The 19,186-nt window shown below is 33.4% G+C and overlaps 1 protein-coding gene across 1 annotated transcript; it reads left to right on the forward strand.

Annotated features, from left to right (window-relative positions):
- Positions 1–11,777: 11,777 nt before the first annotated feature.
- LOC146164143 (DNA/RNA-binding protein KIN17-like) lies at positions 11,778–18,695 on the forward strand. The gene is made up of 10 exons (XM_083381355.1): positions 11,778–12,607; positions 13,912–14,076; positions 14,336–14,432; positions 14,567–14,702; positions 15,698–15,825; positions 16,978–17,108; positions 17,293–17,429; positions 17,666–17,751; positions 18,191–18,291; positions 18,370–18,695. The coding sequence occupies exons 1-10, from the start codon at positions 12,488–12,490 to the stop codon at positions 18,436–18,438; spliced, it is 1,170 nt and encodes a 389-aa protein (XP_083237481.1). The 5' UTR covers positions 11,778–12,487; the 3' UTR covers positions 18,439–18,695.
- Positions 18,696–19,186: the final 491 nt, after the last annotated feature.

Raw genomic sequence — 19,186 nt, forward strand, 5'->3', positions numbered from 1 at the left:
AAATAAGATTCCCCAGCATGTAAGTGATGGTGATATTTCACACAGTTTTAAAAAAAATTTTAAAAAATAATAAAAACCACAGCTGTTAGATCACCCACAACCAACAAAGAAGCAGCTACTTATTCAAGGTTCCAAAAAAATGAATTGCAAAGCCAAAATCATTATAAAGGAGATAAAACTGCTTCCAGAATATAAGGTTGGTCACTTTTATTTACTACAGCAGGGGTCGGCAACCTTTCGTACTCAGTGTGCCAGTTTATAAATAGTGTTAAATTATCCACAACTCGCTAGCCAAACATTTTTCTATGTTTAGTTTGTCCAAAGTTGTCCATAAACTCTAAGTTATGTCACAATGCTGCAAATTACGGAACTGAAGTCTCTTAAGTTGATATAACATGCATGTTAAATCAATCGGCGTGCCCTGAAAAAAAATATCTCGCATAACACAAGTGGCGTGCATGTCAGGGGTGGCCGACCCCTGTACTACAGGGATTAAACTAAATTTTTAACTCATTATGTACTCGCCTCTAGACTAAATTACACTTGCTATAAACCCTGTAGTGTAAGTACTATTTTTCATTATCATGATTCCTCCACAGCAAGACAAAAATGTAACTCAACTGAAGCTTTCCAGTTCGTCTGTCAAGTTATCAGAATGGGGTATATGGTTTCCCACAAGTCAAGACCATTCTGGACATGTTTTAGGAGAGGTATAAATATGTTACAGAATATCATTTGTTGGCTATGAAAATAATGTAGACCACAAGAGCTTCTTAGCCTTTGGTGAGCTTCTTGGCCTTTTATGCTTGGTCATTTTTCTTTACCTTTACTCTAATTAAAATATAGAAGTAACAACAACATGTTTACTCTTGTTCCTATATGTTAAAATGTTTTACATCCTGGACGCTAAAATAAAGTTCACAAGTAAATGTGGGTTATTTAGAGTTATGTAACACCCAACCAGTCCGACTTTAGTGCAGTTCTAAACAAAAAGGTGTGTGACAATTAGGGCATCCAATGGCTGAGAAGTCTTGACTTTTAGACCTTGAGGTTTTTGATGCTTTTCATGCACTAATTGCCGTGGACCTATTTGCTTAGAACTGCACTAATTTCTGACGAGTCCAGTGTATTTCAAGTTAAAAAAGTTTTTTTATATTGAACATATTCAGGCAGCTGGATTCCTTCAAACAGTTGATAAAAGAATCATTTTGAAAATAAGCCAGATGGTAGATGAGGGAATATGCAATATTCAAGAAATACGGAGAGGTCTAATTTTATTTGTACAAAACAATATTTTCAAAGGCAAAGAAACTCCACCTAAATCAAACAGGAGATTTTTTCCAACAATACAAGATATACGCAGTAGCTATTACAGTGCTTTTAAAAAGAGAAAACTTTCAAAAATAGACCAGTCTAATGTAGAAATGTTAGTGAACGAATGGAAGCAAGAAGCTGATCCACAAGATAATTTTTTATTTCGCCCTTACATTGCCAGCACTTTTACAAAACCAGAATTAGTTAATGACGAAACTGTTCCGGTAATTTCTGGTCAACAAATGTTGTTATTTGTGCATCAAATGGCTTGGCAAAGAAGACTTCTTCTGCGTTATGGACAAAATATATGTCTTTTAGATGCAACATACAAAACATCTAGATATGCTTTGCCATTGTTTTTTCTCTGTGTAAAAACTAATGTTGGATACCAGGTGGTTGGCAGCTTTATCCTACAAAATGAGAGACAGTCTGACATAGAAGAAGCACTAGGCGTTATCAAAAAATGGTGTCCACAATGGAAACCATCCTTCTTTATGACAGACAAGTGTGATGCTGAAATTAATGCCATTGAAAATGTTTTTACAGGTAGTTTTAACAGTTTGTTACAGTTGATTGGTCCAGGCTAATAATATTTTTACAATTAGTCATCTAGTCTTAATAAAAATGTGCATCTAATTTAAGGTAAAGTATTTAAAAATTTTTGCTTATCCAGACTGCCGGGTTTTGATTTGTGACTTTCATCGAGAGCAGGCGTGGGAGCGATGGGTTAAAAGAGCTGATAACAATGTTGGAGATAACAGAGACATAGTGCTAGGCCTTGCTAGAGATGTAGCCAATTCCGAAAGCGAGGCTGCCTATGTTAGGTCTATTGAAAATTTTAGAGCGAACAATGTATGGAAGAAAAATACAAAGCTTCAGAAGTATTTTGACAATGAATGGCTGAGGCAGAAAGAGGTTAGTAGTAAAAATAAAATATACAAAGCAAGTTGTAACAATATATTGCAATGTTTTTTTGTTAGCGATGGGTATGGCTTTATCGAGCTGACAATTTGAAAGTTCTCATACGAACTAATAATGGTGTGGAAAGGCAAAACAGAATTTTAAAAGAATGCCACATTCGATTCCGTACCGACAAATCACTGTCAGGCTTAGTAACTGTTTTGCACAAAGATTTTTTACCACAAGCCAAACAAAGGTAAATGATTCAAGTTTTATGTAAGTTAAAATAGCGAATATATATGGTAAGTCTTTTTTACTGTTCTAGATATGTGGAAACTAATCTACGATCTTCAAGTGCTTACAGAAAGTACAACGACAATGTTCCAACCTTTTTGCAAAATCGGCCTAAACAAATAGTAAAATTTTGCATGAAACGGCTTGCTGAATCAACCAGTGTGCCACTCAGTAAAATTGCAAAAATCGATAATTTATTTTCTGTGGGTAGTACATCTACTGATGAAGTATATTCTGTAAAGTTTGGTTCCCAAAATGAATTCCCAAAGTGTACATGCTGTGATTTTCGGAAACATTTTTTACCATGTAAACACATGTTTGCAATTTTTAATTATTTTGATGATGTTTCCTGGTATACTTTGCCAAAGTGGTATTCGGAGTCCGTATACCTAACGTTAGACGAGGAAATCGTTAACACTATTGATGCTCCTTTAAATAGTTTTGATGATATTGAAAAACAAACTTTCACATCCTATCAAGTGAAAATTGATAACCCCTTAAACGGCAAAGACATAATAGATGACAAGACAAGCAAGCATGAAGAAACTTCTGTAAAAGATTCCACTTTACCTAAAAATGATTTGCCAAATGTTGAAAATGTCAAAAGAATTGCAGATAAAGCCTTTCAAATCAAATCTTTAGCATATGATGTTAGTTCACAAAAAACTTTAGCTCAAGTGGAAACATATCTCGATGCAGCAATAGAAGAACTAACAAAGGCTTGCAAATATGAAGCTGGACTAAGAGTGACCAAAACAGAAGACAGATTATTAAAACAAAAACTTCCACAAAAAGGTCCCACAGTTGATTCGCGAAAATCTGAAATCTCTGTTCCTAAAAGAAAATCCCTAAAGGTGAAAAGAAGGAACCCCTTAACAGTTCCTCATAACGATGAGCTACCCAGAAAACATTCTAAACTGAATCCATATGTATCCAGATCTGGGGCTCATGCAAATTTAATGAAAAATCTATGTTCTGTCACAACATTATTCCCTTCAGTGTCAGTTCAGGAAAACGCTTCTTGTGTCACGAAAAAAACACCTTCTGAAAATTTATATTCAAAACTTTCCCCGAATGAGGTGGTTCATCCGAAAAAAAAAAATCTTGGGAAAAGAATTACACCACATTTTGAGATTATGAAACACTATTGTCGCATTGATCAAACTGTTTTAATGAATGGTCCACACTCTCTATCTTTGTTACAGCTTAAATCCATTGAGCCACATTTAAGCAAAGGGGAAAAGCTTGTTGTTCAATCTCATGATAAAAGTTTTCGGACTGGTTGGCTGTATGATGAAATTGTTAATGGATTTATGTGGAAACTGAGTCAACAGCACAGCAACACCTTATATGTGTCTTCGATGGTCGCTCTAGTTTTACAGCAGAAGGGGTCAATCCAAAGATTATGGTCAGAAATATCACTTTCTGACAAAAAGTGGATATTTATTCCATGGAATCCCAGTGGTCGCCATTGGTTATTACTTGTTGTTAATATTGAAAAGCGAAGTTTATTGTACCTTGACCCAGCACAGATGACTTGCATCCAGACAAGCATATTTGTGAAAAATGCCATGGCATTTGTCAATGACCTTATGACTCAGAAGTTTGGCTTTTGTCTTACTTCTGTGGAAAGCAGCCCTCGTACCCTGCAGCCAGACACTGAGAGCTGTGGAGTTTATGTATGCATGTATGCAAGCTGGCTTTCCACCAATAAGAGTCTAGTGCAGTCTGGTACGGTACATGCATTTCGTCAGCAAGTATACAATGTAGTTGCTGGAGCATGTCTGAAAGGCAAACTGAAGCCTAACAACTGCAAACTGTGCAGCAACACTGAAAAAGTGGATTGGGTCAAGTGTACACGATGTCCTCAATGGTTCCATACTGACTGTACTGGGATGACATTGGAACAAGCAGCAAGTGAAAACTTCTTTGTATGTCCTAATGTAGCACAAGTGGTGGGATAACAGGTGAAATAATTTCAATCAATGTCACCTGTTAAGCCCAGTTTTTAAATATCTTTTGATTTCACAACCTTTACTCTTTGTCTGCAAATCAGCTTCTCTTTTCACAAATTTTTTTACAAATCTATTTGTTCTTTCTGCTCTTCGTTAGCAAATTAGCCTTGCTTCACCAATCAATCTTCAATCATCTTTTTACAAAACAATTGTTTTTTCAGCTCTTCGTCTGCAAATCAGCGTGTCTTTTTATTCATTTTTTTACAAATCAGTTGTTCTTTCAGCTCTTTGTCCGCAAATCAGCCTTGTTCCACTAATCAATCTATTAATCAATCTCCAATCGTTCTTTTGCAAATCAGTTGTTCTTTCAGCTCTTCGTCAGCAAATCAGCCTTGCTACACCAATCAACCTCTTTTCAATCATTTTTTTACAAATCTATTGTTCTTTCAGCTCTTCGTCAGCAAATCAGCCTTGCTACACCAATCAACCTCTTTTCAATCATTTTTTTACAAATCAATTGCTCTTTCAGCTCTTCGTCAGCAAATCAGCCTTGCTACACCAATCAACCTCTTTTCAATCATTCTTTTGCAAATCAATTGTTCTTTCAGCTCTTCGTCAGCAAATCAGCCTTGCTACACCAATCAACCTCTTTTCAATCACTTTTTTACAAATCAATTGCTCTTTCAGCTCTTCGTCAGCAAATCAGCCTTGCTACACCAATCAACCTCTTTTCAATCACTTTTTTACAAATCAATTGCTCTTTCAGCTCTTCGTCAGCAAATCAGCCTTGCTACACCAATCAACCTCTTTTCAATCATTCTTTTGCAAATCAATTGTTCTTTCAGCTCTTCGTCAGCAAATCAGCCTTGCTACACCAATCAACCTCTTTTCAATCATTTTTTTACAAATCAATTGCTCTTTCAGCTCTTCGTCAGCAAATCAGCCTTGCTACACCAATCAACCTCTTTTCAATCATTCTTTTGCAAATCAATTGTTCTTTCAGCTCTTCGTCAGCAAATCAGCCTTGCTACACCAATCAACCTCTTTTCAATCACTTTTTTACAAATCAATTGCTCTTTCAGCTCTTCGTCAGCAAATCAGCCTTGCTACACCAATCAACCTCTTTTCAATCACTTTTTTACAAATCAATTGCTCTTTCAGCTCTTCGTCAGCAAATCAGCCTTGCTACACCAATCAACCTCTTTTCAATCATTCTTTTGCAAATCAATTGTTCTTTCAGCTCTTCGTCAGCAAATCAGCCTTGCTACACCAATCAACCTCTTTTCAATCACTTTTTGACAAATCAATTGCTCTTTCAGCTCTTCGTCAGCAAATCAGCCTTGCTACACCAATCGACCTCTTTTCAATCATTTTTTGACAAATCAATTGCTCTTTCAGCTCTTCGTCAGCAAATCAGCCTTGCTACACCAATCAACCTCTTTTCAATCATTTTTTTACAAATCAATTGCTCTTTCAGCTCTTCGTCAGCAAATCAGCCTTGCTACACCAATCAACCTCTTTTCAATCATTTTTTTACAAATCAATTGCTCTTTCAGCTCTTCGTCAGCAAATCAGCCTTGCTACACCAATCAACCTCTTTTCAATCATTTTTTTACAAATCAATTGCTCTTTCAGCAAATCAGCCTTGCTCCATCAAATCAACCCTTTTCTTAAAATACAGACCATCTTCACTACAAACGAATGCTCCTTATTTTTGTTCTTAAATCCAAAGTTCTACAATCTAAAGTTGTACAATCCAAAGTTCTACAATCTAAAGTTCTACAATCCAAAGCTTAAAAGTTCTACAATCTAAAGTTCCACAATCCAAAGTTGTACAAGTTCTACAATCTAAAGTTCTACATCAGATCTGCAACTGGAAGCTCTGTATTCTGTGGAATAATACTTGTTTTTTTTTTATTGTAATACTTTTTGTTGATTTGAAATGTTGTAGTGTGTACACTTTCTATGTATTGCATCTTATATTTATTTGCTTGTTGTTATTTGAAAATATACAACTGTGTCGTATCGAAAATAAAATCCAAACTACCAAAATATGTGTGGAATTTAATACCCCTCGACAACTATTCAGTCAGATGGTAAACAACTGGATGTTGTACAGCTGAAAGCTCTATATTCACAAGTTCAACATTCTACAATATAATAAATAATTGTTTTGTGTATATTTTTGTTATTATACTTTTGTTTGCAATATGTCTTGTTTTATTATGTTCATCTATAAATTGAGGTGTAATTTTGTTTACAAAAGTTAATTTATTTATTTGCTGGTTGCTTACTTTTTTAAATTTTACAACTGTGTTGTATCGAAAATAAATGTCTATCTACATAAAAAGTGTGTTCAATTTTGATGCCTCTTATTCAACAACTCTGTTGGAAGTTCTATCATCCGAAGTATATATAACCAGAAGTTCTACAGTCAGAAGTTTGGGAATCAGAATTTCTACAATCAAATTCTTTGGACCAAAGTTTTGATAATCAGAAGTTTTGCAATCAGAAGTTATACAACTGGAATTTCTACATTTGGAACTCTGCAATTGGAAGTTCTACAATTAGGATTTTCACAATCGGAAGTTGTAGAATTGAAATTTCAAAAATGAAATATATTTTTGGAAGTTCCACAGAACTAATATCTAAATGTTCTACAATGGAAAGATGTGAAACGCATCTGCATGTAAGTTTTATTATTGTATATGTGATGTAAATCAGGGTAATTTGTTAGTCACTGCAATTTATTTCAGGTATGAATGAGTCGTTGAAAAAGAGTAATTTATTTTGATTGAAGTTATGCTCTCACAGTCAAAATAGGTCATTCTCTGTGCACTTTAAATAAATATAGTCTACTCAGCTATATATTTGAAGTGAAGGTTTAATAACCATGTAAGTAATTAATTGTATATTATACAGTGTTTAAAACTGTACTTACATATTGCATTTATTTTACTTAGAAATGAGTTGTTGAAAAAAGGTGATTCATTTTGATGAAATCGTGCTATTGCTGTCAACATGGATCATTTTGTGCACTTGAAATATAGTATACTCAGCTATATGTTTTGAACTTGGATATATTTAGTCATGCATGTAAGTTGTTTTAATTTTATAAAATACACATGTAACAGGTTGATAACTTGATACTCTTTGCATATAAGATATAACGGGATAGGATTTTATTTTTTTACACTTTTTATTATAGGTCTCTAAGTGCCTGTGGCTTTAGGCAATGGTGTGATATATAGTTTTTGTCTTTCACAAACTAGCTAATTTCCTTTTTTCAAAGTGATATTTTTTTGAAGTAGCACCTTTTTGTATTTTTTCATTAGAAATTCACTACCAGTCATCAGCTTTCAACTGAAAAGGGTCACACATCGACTTTGCAAATTTTCACAATGGGCTTTATAAACGGCTCTTTTTAGAGCCAAAACTACGAAACGGCTCTTTTTAGAGCCAAAACTACAAAACGGCTCTTTTTAGAGCCAAAACTACAAACCGGCTCTTAAGGGCCAAAACTTTTACTTCTGTTTAATAAAAAAAAATGTTTTTTGTTTATTTTCAAGAGCACTTTTTAAAAAAAACGTTTTTTGGGCAATTAAATAGTTTTAATCTACCTCTATCTTAACAAATTCAAATATATTTTCAATTTTTAAGTTTAAGATATGCAAATTAAATAAATATCTTTATTTACCTGGGTATATGAAGTTTTGAGGAGCATTGAAATACTTTGCATGATTTGTTTATTGATTTGCATTATGTTAGTTTGCTCTTGTCTACATAGGGTTTTAGTTATGCATGTTATTTGAGTTAATTATGCATGTTATTTTGGTTTTAAATCGTAATTTGTTGCATGATTAGTGCCATGGTGTTTAAACAGAGCTTGGGGGAACCTGCTTCTAAATATTTTTTGAATGCTGTTCAATTTTGAACAACTTTAAAGTGGTATGATCAGCAATGACACTGTAATGTGGAGCATAAACTGCATGATGATACTTTGCAAATATCAACAAAAAGTTAACTTTCATGGTTGCTGTGCAAATTTATATCTGACGTTTATGCCAATAAAACAATAAAAAATACTTTTATTTTTCAATGCATATTGTGAAAAGCTAATGACGCGATATGCTGTTGCAGCTGGATTAATTTTTGAAAAGGTGTACATATCTGTTGGATTTACATTAGTTTGTTTGGTTTTAATTTGCTGTTTACGTTTTTTTAAGTTACCTGTTGACATTTTAAAACCACTTTTGTGTACTAATTTGGTTTGTTTTTGAGGTGGCTGATTTACACTTCCATAACACCCGCAGTAATGTACTAATGTTTTTTTGAAAAAAACATGTTACTGTTGCATTCGTGTTGTTTATACAATCGTTTGTAAATTTAGAATCTTTGTGTTAATAAATTACCAAGCTATTGATTGGCTGCTGATCTTCTTTAAGTTAAGGTAGAGTAGACCCGAGGCTTGGTTCACCAAAAAGTATTGCTTTGTGCACCAGGGAAAGGGGTCACTACATAAATTGTCATCGCCGAATTTTCAGACCTCGATAGTGGTTTAAAAATATTTTCTTTGATAAGAATTAATGTTAACCTTCATTAATATTTGTAGGTATGAAACTATTTTCAAAACAAAAAATCATGGAAATTAATCATACTTGTCTCTCAATTAGTTGTAAAGGTATGAGTAGTAAAGCTTACTTATTCAATTTAAAATAACATGAGGTTTATGTGTTTAACGCACCAAAGTTTAAAATGCTTAGGACCTCAAAATGGCATGTTCAAGTCCGGAGTAGAACCTATCCTCTTGGACTAGCTTTAACGTGCGTGTATCTGAATAAAAAAAGTAGGATTTGTCAAGCACACTGTTTTGATAAAAATCGTTAACGTACAGAGGTTTAGTGGGGATTAGTCTACTGTAAAAGTTGTATTTATTTTAAGTATACTAAAATTATTACATAAATGTAAGCTTTCTCGATGCTATGTTGTTTTAAAATACCAGCTTGTGGCGCGTTTATGTAGACATAGCGTCGATAAAAATTTTTAGGGAAAATATTGCGTGACTGGAATAGCGAATATACCGATTCCCCAACTGGGAGTTTATTAAATTTGATATGAAAGTAACGTCACAGTTGAGTGGAAACAAGATCACGTGAAAAAATTGATTGGGTCACTATAGCCACCGCCCGGAATAGTTAACAAACGCTGACGTACATTAACCATTAAACTTATCGCGTTTCCACAAGGTAGTTTCATTACACTTAATAGTAGTATAGATGACGACGTGTGGACTCGAATTTTAAACCAAGTAAACGATTTGTTTAGCGCTTTGCGCCAAGAAAAGCCCCCTTATAAGTAATTATAGACACGTTTTTAAAGTGCAAAAAGTATCCGAGACCCACCTGATTCACAGTTGTTCTAAAGTTGTAATAACACAAAATCTCAGTTAACATATGTTGTGCGGCCCGCAACTACCAAGAGGTTGCCTACTTCTGTGTAAGGATTTTAATAACCTATCCAATGTTAGGATTATAACTCTGCATAGAGTTTTGCTCATTTCAGCAACCTTATGGAGAAATAGTAACTTAAAATTTGAGAGAAGTGTCATGAAAGAAGCACAGCCGACCGCAGCAGACAATGTATGGTTATATGGCGACATGGTCTCGGCCTTTTTTCGGGGGGCATGTGAGGTTGCTCTCGCCTTTTCGGGAAAAATCAAGATGTGTAGACAATAGACATGGTAGCGTCTTTCAGCAAAATTCTTCATACAGGGTCAAATTAGGAAACCGGCCAACTGTAGAGTTAACCCTATTACTTTTTTGTGCCTTCACAAGGTCTGTTTTTCACACTACGCGGAATGAGTTGTTTAACAACCTGAATAATGTTATTTTGCATGAGTTTGTCTGTTCGGACAGCCGATGTTATTTTTACCTGAATGGCGACGTCACGCAATAACATACTTTTGTGACGTCATATCTGAAAAAAATTGTGATGTCATATCATAAAAAAATTTTATGGCCATCCCCAAACTAAAACTTGTTACGAACGAGGCCTATTTGGCGCAAATGAAGCAGCACACACAAAAAATATTCAGGTGACTATATATCCGATATCATTGACCTCGCCGGAGATTAAAAAGTAAATAAATGGGTACTTATCTCGAGAGACATAGTTCTTGTAAAAATTTATCATAAATCTTCTGTAACATCAAAATGTTGATCCCCATGCACAAATATGGCCAACTGAGCTTTGCTGTCTGGTTTTTATCCATCACCAAGGAGTAAAATACAAAATCGGCCTTTTAATGTTGTATACTCCTTTAATCCAGAAACCGATTTGTTACATAATAAGCAGATCGCTTTGTTGACTTGCACAAAAAAGTACTTTTCTGTCCACCTCTCTTGAAATACTCTGCCATTATCACTAATCTTCTGTCTTTTATTTGCCATTCTAAATATCAACCAAAGACGAATATCGCAGTAACTTGACTAAAATGTTCCTTGAGGGCAGACTTGGACAACTAGATTTATTTTAGCTTTTTAAAATTAGATTAGAATTAAAATGAGAGCATTTTAGTTTTTCCAAATTAGATTAGAATTAGATCGTTTCTAGTTTTTTTCAAATTAGATTAGAATTACCGAATTCCTAAAAAATCAAATTTCAACTAGAATTTGAACTAGAATCACATTTAGTTTTTACAACCAATTTAATTTAATCACAATTTATTCTTATAAGAACGTGAATGGTAAATATGTGTGTGCTAATTTGTATGCCTTTTAAAGCTTTGTAGCCTGTAAAAATTACATACAAGTCGTTCCAACCAGAAAATTTTAATTGAAATTCTGTGTTTGAACTGAGAGCCTAAAAATGCCGTTGGACAAAGTAGCATTTTTGGTAAAATCCAAATTAGATTAGAACTAGAATTAGAGAAAACAAGCAATTCACAAATTAGGTTAGAAGTAGAATTAGCCGCATTTTGCTCTAATTCAATAAATTAGAAAACTAGAATTATCTAGTTGTCCAAGTCTGCTTGAGGGGAGCTATCTAAGATAAAATAATGCTAGATGTATACTTCGGCTTACTGCTGTTGTTTAAAATATGCCTAAAATATATTAATTGTCTTACAATAAAAGCCATTATTATGTCACTTATTAATTTTCTGCCCACTGGAGCTGCTTGTGTTTTAATTATTTTTTGCGCACATAGTGCATAAAGATCTAAGCATTTGTTGTTGTACCACTTGTTAGATTTTAAGTAAAAAACGCTATTCCTGTAAGAAAAAAATTGTCAGCGTATTAACTAGTGAGAATTAACATGAAATGCAGAAAGTTCAACGGGCAGCGGGTTGGACGCCCTGACTTAAAAGGTAAACTGAGATAAAAAGCGATATTAAAAATCATTATGCATATTAATATCACCATGTCAATTAAACCGAGCGGAGCTGTCGAAATTTTACAAACTGCTGGTGAGAGTTCGATCACGGCTGCAGGTTATGCTTGTGAGTACTTAAAAAAAACAGCATTCAAACAAAATCTTATATCTGAATGTCAAATATTAATAGTTCATTGATTAAAGTTTGTTATGCATCCTTGTATACCTTTTCGTACTGGTGCTCCCCATGCATAATTTGATGCACCCTAGGGTGCACTGTGCACACCGGTTGAAAAGCACTGTTCTAGACCATTTGATATTTGAGTGGTTAATGTACTTTTCATTCGATTTTATTGCTTCTCCTTTATAATACTGTATGATTTTTTCCATTGTCTTTGTTAACAATTGTATGTTTACGCTCAACTATCCCATAGTTACAAAAGCATCGATACATTTTATACTGTGTTTTTTCGAAATGAACACCCCAAAGTTAACCAGGATAAGTCCTATTTTTGTTACAGTACTTTTTTTGCAGAGCTTAGTTAACATACACCTGTCAACAGTACAACATAAAGAAAACACAAACATCATTGATTATTTGGTTAAAATTTGAAAAATCACACTTATTAGTTTGGAATACTTTCCTATTTATTATGGGAAAAGAAAAAGCTGGATTTTTGACTCCTAAAGCGATTGGAAATAGGATAAAAAACAAAGGACTTCAAAAGTTAAGATGGTACTGCCAGATGTGTCAAAAACAATGCAGAGATGAGGTAAAATTTGTTAAAATTGTAAAAATGGTTAACCAAGTCGCAAATTTCTGTGCGAACTGTTAAACAATTTATTTGTAACCTAAAAAAGGCAGTTTGCATAGGAACACACAGTAAGACCTATATCTAAAGCTGAATTGTTCATAATTATGGCATAGTATAAGATCAACCTAAGCAAATCCTAAACCTGTTGGACAAGGTCCTAAACCCCTTTGACTGCCACTTAAACAGATTAAGTAACATCTAAAGCTGTGGGGAGAGGTTTCAAATGATAGATGACCACTGGTCTTAATCTTCCTTTTTGGTATAATTGTTTTGGCACCGAACTGTTTGTCCCTGTTCAGGGTCAGGAGTGGGTTCCAAACCCCCCAGCTTGGGAACCACTGCAATATAACTTCATGCTTCTTTAAAATCATTTTTTTTGAAAGCCCGTTGTTTGTTTATAAATAACCCAACCTTTGAACTTTAATGAAAGTGTTGTGTGCTAATGATATTGTAAAATCACATGGATCCACAAAGGTTTGTATAACCAAAAAATAATAATAGACATTTAAATAATAAACTGTTTTCTGCAGTAAATAGGTGGTCACGGCTTCTAAACCATACCTAAAAAGCTAACCCCTGTGGAACTAGAATTTTTGTATGGGAGGGCCTTTTTATAATGAGGCATGAAAACAAAAGTAATTACAAAACTGTATTCTAACATGACATCATAAAACAGTAAGTTTGAAGTACTGTCCTGTGATAAGTCAAAAATATGAACAAATAAAACGAAGTATAAATACTGTTATTTTCTTAGAGCAATTTGATTGACCAAATAACATATATATATATATATATACTTATTTTGTTACAAAACAAGTAAGATTCATGTGAAATTTAGGAGTTGTATTTATTGTGACCGAGTTTGCTTTCATTTTAGCAGTATCTTAGTACACCTTGTCCTTTAATAGAAAGTGTGAAAACTTTCTTCCTATCACACATTTTTGTTTAACTGATTTAAAATAAAATTTTATTTTTGAACCCTGAATATGTATCAGTTTGTTGTTTTAAGGTAATTGGATTACTGGGCATGTGATTAATGTATTAAAGTTGAGTCATACACCAGGGGCCCAAAGTAATGTTTTTAATATTAATAAAAGTACTATGAATACTATACTCTAACCTTTTTTTTAGTTCAATTTGTCCACTCAAATAATCAAATTCCTCACTGAGCAGGAATTCTTTCTGTTTGGATCTGTTTAAATAAACATAATAAGTAGTTTTTGTATTATTATTATTAGTTAGGTTTGAAATTTGTTCTTCAGAATGGATTTAAATGTCATTGCATGTCTGAGTCACACCAAAGACAACTTTTAATAGCTGGCGAAAATCCAGGTTCATTCAATAACTTTTTCTCTGATGAGTTTTTTAAAGATTTTATGCAACTTTTAAAGCGAACACATGGGACAAAGAGGGTTCATAACAATGTTGTAAGTATATCTCTAAAAAAATTACAAATTTAAAACCTGCTTTTTACTGTGGTGTGTTGATATTGGTATATGCTTAATTATTTTGTATTTGGTGACTTTTTTATTTTGTAGCAGAGCGTGCAAACCCAAAATTCCAACACCTTCACATTTATAATATTTTTCTAAAGACTATCTTTACATTAGTACATTGACAAGTAAACATCATAAAATATTTTTCTATATCATAAAATATTTTAAGAGGTATTTGACAATATTTCAGGTATATAATGAATATATTAGCCACAAAGAGCATATTCACATGAACTCTACACGGTGGCTGACTTTGACTGCATTTACAAAGTGGTTGGGAAGAGAAGGTACTTTAATATGGCTTCTAATAATATCTGTTGGTTGCATAAAAATATGCATTGTGTAAAAATATATGCACCATGAAAACACCAAAATAGCCTACATGCAATCAATCTGACCATAGCATAATACTTCTAACCAGGACACTGCAAAGTTGACGAAACGGAAAAGGGCTGGTTTATTCAGTATATTGACCGAGATCCCCTGGTGTTAAAACGACAGAAGGAATTGGAAAAACAAAAAGCAAGGGAGAGGGGAGATGAAGAGCGACATGCAAAGTATGTTGTTAACTTGATGCAAATTAATATGCACAACGCGCACAACTAATATTATTTTTTTAGTTGAATATTGAGTAGAAAGATAGATATTTTGTTTACATGTTTGTATTGTTTTTAAATGGAATGCAAATACTGAGATAAAACTTTGTTTTACATAGATGGTTGCATCTGATTATACATACACAGTCGTCTAATTACTTTGCAATAACCTTCGCCTAATCATTTAATTGCGAATCAAGTGGTATTTGTCGAGTGACTAAAGTTGGATGACAGCTGCAGAGTTTGTAATTTTCTTAAATGCGTTAAGTTGGAAAAGTAACAATCTATCTTGAAACATGCTGGCCCTGGTAAAAATATTTTAGCAAAGAGTTTTGTCATTAATTGCTGTCACTATAGGGTATATTAAGATTATTTCTCCTCCCCTCCCTCTGAAAAATATTGAAATCAAAATTAGTAAAAAACATAAATCAATCATCTTAAAGCAAATAACTTTAAAATGTATAATATAAAAAAGCTAATGGATTATTGGGATTGCTGCTATGGTGGCTCTTCTGTTAAGAACATGGACAAATCTTAGCATAATGCCTATGAAATGTTATACACCAACTGGATTTAGTTTATTCCAGTTCCTGAAGCACATTTTTTGTGCTATCGATCAAATGCTGCTGTTTATAAAAAATTAGAATCAGTAATTGCTTATTAGTAGGGCGATTAGTTTTTGAAAAATTAATATTTTGGCCTAAGAATTTATTTTTCTGACAAAATTTTGACCTTTTAAAAATACATCGATTTAAACAACACATTGTTGTTTGAAGTATTGCATTAGTGTTATGGCCGTGTCAACCACTCATTTTTGATGTTTTACTGACTACTGGTCAAACACACATCAGTTATTTTTCTGGATTATATATATGTATAATGTAAATATATCTATACATTGTTTTTAACACTCTTTCTGTTTTGACAACAATTTGTATGAGTTTGATTTTTCTTAGAGCAATTGAAGAAATGGTAAAGAAGGGACAAGAGACACTAACCCCCTCAATCAGAGCTGAATACACTGAACTAAGACGCGATGAAGAAGAGAAAATTGCTTTTAATTTGTCTACAGTCGGGACTGCAGGTATTATTTCCAGATCAAAACCTAGCGCTGCCCTGACCAAACAGGGTGTTTTATGTACCAGTTATACATGATGTATATTTTACAAAGCACAAAATCTAAATGTGCTTTGTTTTTTCTCGTTTTTCAGTTATGTTTGTTTCTTTTCCTTTGGCGTTTCTTTACTGAAAGGATTCAGTGACCGCTCAAAGTGGCAATATTATGACCCTTGTAATCTGTTCAAATAAAGTTCTGCATCATGATTTCTGTGCCTGTGTATTTGCCAACCGATTTTGTCCATTATTATAAAATCCTAAAAAACAAACAAGTGTTTGACACAAATATGGTTACAATTTGTGTGTTACATTTATCCTTTTTTCTTTCATTCAAAAATTATGTACATTGTAAAAAAATTCTGGACAGCCTACCAAGGCACTTTTTACATCCTTTTAATAACCTGCTTGTTCTATTTTAATTGACCATCCTTACACTAAGTTTATAGTGATTACTGACCTCACAAGATGATTCCTGACCTTTTCCACACACACATATATGTATATATATATATATATATATATATATATAATTATTATTGCCACTATGGTCTCACTTGAAATCGTTTTAGGGTCTATATTGCAATTTACGTTCGGTAAAGTAAGTATAACATTGATCGCAAATTATGTTAAACTCAGGGTTTCTTTTACCGGACCCTCACCCCCTTTTGAAGCCATGGAGTGGTCCTTGGAAGAAAAAAAATTGTATAACTATTAAACTCAACTTTGTGGTTATCTTTATAACTTTTAAAACCTCCCTTGCAAAATTTTGTAGCAGATTAAAGCAGGTTAATTTAAGTGGCACAAGCCATTATAGGTTGAGAATCACTTCTCTAGGGTATTGTTAAACTAAGTTATTGTTAATTAAGTAATTATACCGAGACCACACCAGAAATTTACCTATACATATTTGTATATATGCTTTTTCTACATATTGCCTCGCTTTCCGGGAATTTTGCTTGTGCTATCTTTTAAAAAATGTTGCAAATAGATGTAGTTGAATATCAAAGCTCAAACAGAAGTAAGTATTGCTATTCTTACTATGTCTTACTGCAACCTCAACCATTATGCTCCAAAGTTACAAGTAGAGATATTTAATAATTAAAATAAATAACCTTTTTAGAACCTGCTACGACTTCTTCAAATCCTGTCAGCTCATTCAAGAAACTTGGTCAAACTCAAAAAAGAAAGCCGTCTGTTACAATTAACAAGTCTATGAAAAAGAAAAAGTCAGCTTTGGATGAAATTATGACAGTAAGTATTTCAAATATTTTTAGGCGATTCAAATTAAGCTATAGCTTTTTTTTGAAGAATAAATTAAAAAATATATATATTAAAGGGTAAGTTTGTATTTTAAATGGGTCAGTTTAAATTTACCTAAAAGTCAAATAGAGTTGCAACAGAAATACTCAGCCAATCATGTAATTTGTTTTTTCAGGCAGAGGAAGTAAAGAAAAAACTGACACAACGAACTGAAAATTGGTTAACCTCTGGAATTGTTGTAAAAGTGATAACAAAACGGTTGGGTGAAAAATATTACAAGCGCAAAGCAGTGGTGCAAGAAGTTATGGATAAGTAAGACAATATATGGTTGACAATAACTAAAACAATTTTGACAAACACGTTCAACGATTAAGTAAAATTTAATAAAATTAAAAAGTTACAGAGGTAAGGCAGTTTGAAGAACTAATATTTGCGAGGTAGGCCATCTGCACACAGTCTTTCAAACTTTAAAACAACAAATGCATTTTATATACATACATTTTTATTTACATGTATTAACAAATATATTTTATATACTTATAATGTAGGTTTACTGCAGTTGTTCAATTGCTGGACAATTCTGGCAAAATTAAGCTTGATCAAATGCACGTTGAAACTGTGTTACCAGCTATCGGTAAGTTTTGACGTCATAAATATTTTATATATATATATTTTTAATTAATGTTGTTTGCTACTGCGCTAATTTAAGCTATTCAGATAAAAAAATGTACGAATCTGTCTTTTGTTACAAAAACTAAAAATGACCATCACACACAGCTCTAAACAGTAAAAAAATGTGGGTAAAAGTTGTTTTACAGCCTTGCTCAACTGTTTTCTTCTACAATTTTATTACACAAAATATATCAGGACACCTCTAATCACGCGTTGTCCGTATACAAAAAATAGAGATTACTTTATTTAGAATGCTTTGATTTAAAAAAAGGTTTAGTCTATTAATACCGCCTACTCCTATAAAAAAAGCACACTAGGCCTAGTCTACCTGTAATTTGTACTTTCCCATCCAATTGTGGTAAAACAGGATACCTTTTGATCGGCTAACATATAACATGCAGGTAAAAAAGTCCTGATCGTGAATGGAGGATACAGAGGAGTGGTAGCAACAATGGAATCTGTCGATGTTAAAAACTTTAACGCCACTGTAAAAATTAGTGAGGTGACATAAAATTAAATGTAAAATTAAATGATTAATGTTAAATCCTTCATAGTGGCGGTAATGCGTTGTTTCTTTCAGGGTCCTTTAATGGGAAGGGTTGTGGAGAACATTAAATACGAGGATATATCAAAACTTCACGCAACGTGATGCCCAAATGTTAGTTTGAGCTAAGCCTGTTATGATGCAGCAGTTAGTACATCGCTAGCGCCTCAAGGACAGAAGAAAGCGCGACAAGGCAAAAACCGGGAATGGTTCAATTTGCCAGACTTGCTTCCTGGCGAAGAAGTGGCTGTGTTCTTGTAGCGAAACTTTCGTACTGTAATTATTTTATACGAGCAATAAAGTTTTATTTAATTTTTTTTTAATGTGCCTTTTTTGATGTCTAATAAAGCGTTGTCCAACTATAATTTATGGCTATTAAAATTCATGTGTTTCATATGGTCAATGTTGCAAGGGCAGATCTGGGATTTTAGTTTGGTGGGGAAGGGGCATAATAAATGCACTGGTGTACAATTATGCAACTGATTTTTTTTTTAACAAACCGGTGTGCAATAATATAATGCAACTAAAGCTAAGCTAAGCGCGCAATTACGCCAAAACGTTAAACCTTACTTAGAACTATACTTGATGCATTGGAATATTAGCACTCTGTTATCTCCTCACTGTATGGCTGAACTGAACTTTGCGTAAAAATGTCAAACGTAATTTTTATTATTAGGCCAAAATTTCCTTTAACGTGTTATGTAAGTTTGATTATTTTTCAGTATATGAATTTACTTCCGGTAGAACTGCTGCGTTGGATCGCAAATCAAGGCTATAATTTCTATACAATAATGTGGTTTCGGATCGGCACCGATAAACCCCAGTGTTGGCAAATTTCCGACACTACCACTTG

Source organism: Ascidiella aspersa, chromosome 2, assembly GCF_963924565.1.
Source record: "Ascidiella aspersa chromosome 2, kaAscAspe10.2, whole genome shotgun sequence".
NCBI classification, from domain to species: Eukaryota; Metazoa; Chordata; class Ascidiacea; order Phlebobranchia; family Ascidiidae; genus Ascidiella; species Ascidiella aspersa.

Bases quoted from the DNA above. Each gene is read 5' to 3' on its own strand.
- LOC146164143 (XM_083381355.1), top strand. From the start codon at position 12,488: ATGGGAAAAGAAAAAGCTGGATTTTTGACTCCTAAAGCGATTGGAAAT. The intron at 12,608-13,911 runs GTAAAATTTGTT...TTTGTTCTTCAG, and splicing joins AAAAACAATGCAGAGATGAG to AATGGATTTAAATGTCATTG. The intron at 17,109-17,292 runs GTAAGTATTTCA...TTGTTTTTTCAG, and splicing joins CTTTGGATGAAATTATGACA to GCAGAGGAAGTAAAGAAAAA.